Source organism: Cibotium barometz, chromosome 47 (assembly GCF_041138505.1).
Source record: "Cibotium barometz isolate CiBa-2024 chromosome 47, ASM4113850v1, whole genome shotgun sequence".
NCBI classification, from domain to species: Eukaryota; Viridiplantae; Streptophyta; class Polypodiopsida; order Cyatheales; family Cibotiaceae; genus Cibotium; species Cibotium barometz.
This window is the reverse complement of record NC_141092.1, coordinates 45,842,115-45,848,073: the sequence shown is the minus strand read 5'-3', so window position 1 is coordinate 45,848,073 and position 5,959 is coordinate 45,842,115. Positions and strand designations below refer to the sequence as shown.

At 40.5% G+C, this 5,959-nt stretch overlaps 1 protein-coding gene across 1 annotated transcript; it reads right to left on the bottom strand.

Annotated features, from left to right (window-relative positions):
- Positions 1-332: 332 nt before the first annotated feature.
- LOC147611756 (zinc finger CCCH domain-containing protein 14-like) lies at positions 333-5,191 on the bottom strand. The gene is made up of 3 exons (XM_086784803.1): positions 4,807-5,191; positions 2,572-2,632; positions 333-1,404 (listed from the first exon to the last, which is right to left on the bottom strand). The coding sequence occupies exons 1-3, from the start codon at positions 4,955-4,957 to the stop codon at positions 591-593; spliced, it is 1,026 nt and encodes a 341-aa protein (XP_086640929.1). The 5' UTR covers positions 4,958-5,191; the 3' UTR covers positions 333-590.
- Between the last annotated feature and the right edge of the window lie 768 nt (positions 5,192-5,959).

Here is a 5,959-nt window from a genome sequence, read left to right as displayed (position 1 = left end):
ATGCCTTGAACCATCTGACCATAGATGACCTGGAACTCTGTCCTAATTCTTGGCTCACTGAAAAAGATGGAAGACCTACATCCGCAAACCTTGGCAAAATATAGGTCCACCCTAATTTCCAAATTCATTTTCTTTTTTTCATTTGCAGATGACCTGAATAATTCACCTGATTCTTGGCTCACTGAAAACAATAAGCACTGCTACACAGTGCCAGCAACCTGTCAGTGAAACCGTTTGCCAAGCCGAGAGAGAGAAAGAGAGAGAGAGAAGCATGTTTAAGCTCAACTGGATTAAATCAACCATATTGCCAGCTGGAGGTAGAAGAATGCATAAACCAGAAAAGCTACACGACTACATTCATCCTTAATACACAGGCAAATCTTTTTCTAGGAAATAACAACAGGCATTCCCAGAAGGCTTTCTAGTACGTCTCTGTATCAATACAAAAAAACAAACGAAAAACGAATGGGCTACAATGGCAAATCAAACCAAACTTCACTTGTGCTAGTCCCTACATTGATTGGATCACCCACTCTTCACTGTTTACAGCTTCAAAATTGATCTCAAAAAAGAGCCGCAAGTATAGTCACTTATGAAGAAGCAGCCTGTTGCAGCTCACCTTGACCATGCGCAAAATGACAACGGTCCCCATACGTGCAGGTCCCCTTCGGAAAGTTTTCACAGAGCTTGGACTTGTAAGTCTGAGAACCAAGACCTCCTGGTTTGACAGGAGTTACATCCTTGTGTGCAAGCAACTCACGCACCATTCCACTTGCTTGTTTGATTTGATCAAGAGACCCTTCCATCTCAACATTCTTCAGATTTGAATCTGATTCATGATCCCGGATATAAAGCCTAGCACCAGTTGCACGAGAAATTGCCTTGGCATTCACACCCCCTTTACCAATTATGATACCAGCAAGAGAGGCATCTATGCTTACTTTAGCTGTTGATACTGCTCCAAATGACGCTGCAGCTGCAAGCCCCGGAGGAGTTGGCTCACGATGGCCCCTAAATGCTAGCTTATCCTCTAAAGCTCCACTGCCAACTATACCCAACGGAGATTGGAACCTGTCAAAACTCTTCGCCGCAACATCAGCAGGGCCATTGAACTTCCTCAAGTCCTGCTCTCCATGCGCAAAATGGCATTTCTGGCCAAATCGGCAGCCTTCTGGACTCTCAAAGTTTTTGCACAAGCGAGTTTTAAAACCTGAAGGAGTGGACCCCTGTTCTCGATGTGGCATCAGTGGCATGGGCAATCCACCCTGAGCCAATTGATCTTTCCTCAAACCCAGGGCTCCACTTCCAGTCAAGCTAGAAGCTTGAGGTAGACCAAGGGATGCCACACCCCCAGGTACGTAGTGTGAAAAGTGGCAGCCCTCTCCATATGGACAGCCAGATGTACTGCAACAGAAAAAAAGTAAACTCGTTGATCTCTCTCTACATATGTAAACATAACATTTATATATGTATTAAATGATACATTTAATATATGTATATACCACATAAATCTCTCCACCCTTACAATTAAATAGACAAACAAGCAGACAGAAACCATTAGACATTCACAAGAATGAGAAAGACAAGATCAAGTTGAATACCACCAGAGACAGATAATTACATTTGATGCAAATGATTAATCATTCAACTGAAGGCAGAGGTAAGACATTATAAAACTTCATTCAAGAATGGTGATTAATGCACCAAATGCTTGATATAAAACTAAGCAAATCAAGCAACTAAATACCAAGTATACCCTCCACGTAGAATAGAGCATTAATACTGAGAGAAGATCTCAAATTTCAACCACTTACAAAACCATTGTGCATGCTGCAACACACTTTCTTCACTTGTAATGTACCTAAATTCCAATAGCTTTCAAAGGACCACAAACAACATCATGACTGGACTCTCCCAACACATTCACCATTAAAAGTTAAGTTTGTTTTCCACTTAGGCTACAATTCAAGAGAGGTTTTGAGTGCATTACTGCAGCTCATGTCCTCTATGAAGTAAAGTGGCTGCCTGAGTGAAGACAATCTATTTTGCTCCATACGTAAGGGAGGAACAGACACAGCACCATTGAGGAACCCAGCCAACCAGCAATTCAAGCCTTTTACAGCCCACAAGCATAGGAACATCACTTCAGCTTGATCTTTGAACAGCTTTAACAACAAGCTTGAGCTAGTAATTCTAAAAAGGATATACTAATATGGCCACAGCTAAACAGAAGGTCACTCAAAGTCTATACAGCAAGATAAGTTAAGACTCAAATATTCTTAATACAGAGAATCTAGACTGCTACCAAGTCTATTTGCTTTCTCATGAGAACTTATGCTACACGCTTTGAAAGAAAAACAAGCTATTTATGGAATCATGGACTGGTATATCAATTAAATGAACAAATGACAAGGGAGCCAATATGTGTTGAATTGCACAGCATTCATACAAAGTGGACCTTTCAAAATTTAAATTCATGATATCATTAAGTTATGTCCCTCAATATGTTCCTAAGTTACATACATTAAAATTTGAATGTATCATTCCTTTTGAATAGGTGAGAATTAAAACCTGAAAAATTTGAGGCAAGCCTTTGATTTGCTTCCTACATTTGTTGCAAACGACTCCCTCTCTGCTCCAACACATAGTTTTGAATCTTAGTACTTAACCCGCAGCCACAATGGGGAATTACATGTGATTTTTACATGAACAAACACCTTATAATCAAAGCTTCCTTGATTTACCAACCTGGAACACTTCACAAAAGCAGGTAAGTTGATTCAATGTGTCTAGACACCTTAGATAAATTTAAAAATTATTATGAGGGTGAAACCTGTCTCATGATCGTTAAGTGAATGGGGCATTAGAAACAAAAAGTCCTGTTATATCTTCCAAATGAAGTGAAATATGTCAGACCTTCATTGTGTGCCTTTATAAAATTATATGTAAAAGAATTTTCAGCCTGTGCTTCAACCAACCTGGGCATCCTTACATAATCTGCAGAGTTGACATATAATGTAAAGACCATCTTTTAGCTGCAAAGTTAAACCCGCCTCACCTCAGAAATATTTCAGCTATTTAAATCTTGCCTTCCATTGGACACAGCTCTTCCCAATGTCCAAAAGAGAAGACCAAAAGAAGGATGCATGCAAAGCTCTTCATAAGGCAGAACTAACGGCTAAGTTCATTTAATAACTACCATGTAAACCAAAAGGATAAAGGGATTCATCACAGAGATATCACAATAAAGTTCAGATACTGCTACAATATACGTGGGCCTAAAAAAGGGGGCTCACATGTGGCTGCAATTGGCTGCGATTTGCATTTCATATAGAAACTATAATACTACAATAACAGCTTCTGCATGCTACTCATATTTCCTCAAATCAGCTGTTATCTAGCCAAAAAATGCGGAAACATCATCTCTCTCAAATCCTGATTGCCTTTCCATTTCCCATTTCCTAATCTCCTCTCAATATCCCCCCCCTCCCCCAGTATCCCTTTACAAATTTTTACTTTATCCCGAATTTCCTCATGGTCTCCTCCAAATTGTGATCCACCCATGTTTTTCCTTTGCTTTTCTCATGTTTTTACCTCATTTCTATTTTGTTTTACAATTTGAATACTGAAAAAAGTTAAAGACTTGCCATTTCTAACTGTTTCCAATGCGTAAACATCAGTTACTTCCCATTTCTAACTGTTTCCATTGCATAAACATCAGTTATTTCCCATTCTAACTGTTAAAGACTTGCCATTTCTAACTGTTTCCATTGCATAAACATCAGTTATTTCCCATTCCTGCGACTATGGTGCTATTATATACATGAAATTAACATGGGAGCTTATGGCAATGATTAGGTAGGAGAACTGTAATACACCTGAAAATTAAGTTCTTTTTAAAACACAGTTGGCTTCTCCCTGCCAGAATTTAACTTCAAGCATCATCACAACACCACCATCACCATCTCTACAAGTGGTTAGCCATACAATCAGTTGAAGAATCAATGGAACACGTCTAGCGCATTTCTGTGTAGATTCAACAAACATCATGTAAATGCATCCTCTTACAAACTCGAAACTTAACCCATCAGAACTATTGCAAAGAGCAAACAAACAGACCAGAACCAGAACCTAGAACAAAATAAACAGTAAAAATTTACGGCTTGCTCTGCACCATAAAGCAAGTTTTTTGAGAACAAACCAACCCTACGGTCCCCTTCCTGTGATTAAGGACGCAGGCACGAACAAAAAAACCATAAACCATACTGTGGACGGAAACAAAAGAGGCCAAACTTCCTGTAGCAAAAGGAAGCCAGGCCCTGGCTGTCAGAGGGCCATAGAGAAGCCTAAAAGATGCGACAGCCAAGACAAAGCCAGGAAATCATAAGGGGAATGCAAGCAAGGCCTTAAGAACCTCAAGATACGCAAAAAACCTATGAAAATATCAACGGCGAATGAGAATAAATCTCGTGGTACTCCAGGTTTAGGGCTCAAGCTCACAGATTTACAGACGTGACTGCGAACGGGCCCAAAGTCATAAACCAGGGAAAGAACATGGAGACAGAAAACTCCTAGAACAGGCAAAGAAGGCAGCAGCATCGACAGGGAACGTAAACAAGTGTTGCCCTGCATTTCAAGCTCAACGTCTCACAAACATGAGCAGTCAAAGCAAACTGCGAGCGAGATCAAAACCACCGCAACCCGAGCTCCCTGAACGCCATGGTTTGGCGTGCAGTGTACACGGGGAAAAACCACTGGCAGGGAAGAACAAACCCTAACTGAATTGAAATGGCTAGGAGAGCATACCAGAGCCAAGGCCAGGGGAAACGCCATCAGAAGGAGGGGCAAAACGCTTGTCGCCAGCAGGCATGGCAAAGCCCTGGTACGAAGGCAAAGTACTTCCGTTGGAGAAGGCGTCGGGCCGCATCTTCTTCATAGGGGGCGCAAGAGACTCCATGGAAGCTCGAACAACGAGCAAGAACTGCGAAACCCTGCCGTAGAAAGACACAGGAGGCAGACAGGAGGGGGAAGGAGAGGCTCTCTCCGCTCTCTCTGTCTGTGTGTGAGAAAGGTCGAAACCCTAAACTGGAGAGGAGGGTTTGCTTTGGTGGCTGCGAGGGTCGAGGAAGGACGCTGGGAGGCTCGTTGCTAACAGAAGAGAGTGTAGACTCGAGTGTTAGTGAGTGAGATTGTGTGATCTAGAACTGCGATATGGAGGAATATTCCCAGCCGTTGGATCCAAAGAAGTGGCATCGCCTAGATCTCGCCAGATTCTATAAACACACCCTAATATTTATAGATATTTATTAATTTATTTTTACCTACATATATACATAAATACCTATTTTTAATTTTATGTATTCACCTATTATTAAATTAATATTTATATACATAAATACCTATTTTTAATTTTATGTATTCACCTATTATTAAATTAATATTTATATATATACATCTATATTTTTACCTACATATATACATAAATACCTATTTATAATTTTATGTATTCACCTATTATTATATATACATCTATAATGACTTTTTCTTCTACATGAGGCAATCTTTGCACAGGCTTCCTGTCTTCCCTTGGATCTAACTCCCTAAGAAGGAAGGAGGACTGGGATTACCTGATATACAAGAAATGGCTAACAGGATGTCAGCAAATGGGTGATCAGAAGCTTCATTTTACCTCATATGGACTGGGCCTTGCTTTTGCACAAAAACAGAGCCACCTTTGCGGTAAAACAACTCCCCAGATGGAAAAAACTTCCTATGATCATCCTCTTCTTTAGCAAAGTACAAATTAGACCTAAAGGAAGGGATCTGATGAGAGGCTTGTGGAGGGAATTCGGTTGTTTGACAATCTGAGATTCGAAGCTAGCATTTTCCACATGGACTCCATATGGCTGTCAGTGGTTTGTCAAGATTACAGTCCAAAGGAGATTTATCCTACTGCTTG

Coding starts and splice junctions, on each gene's coding strand:
- LOC147611756 (XM_086784803.1), bottom strand. CDS start 4,957: ATGGAGTCTCTTGCGCCCCCTATGAAGAAGATGCGGCCCGACGCCTTC. Junction 2,633..4,806: donor TTCCCCTGGCCTTGGCTCTG/GTATGCTCTCCT, acceptor GTGTTGGAGCAG/AGAGGGAGTCGTTTGCAACA. Junction 1,405..2,571: donor GCTTGCCTCAAATTTTTCAG/GTTTTAATTCTC, acceptor TTTCTGTTGCAG/TACATCTGGCTGTCCATATG.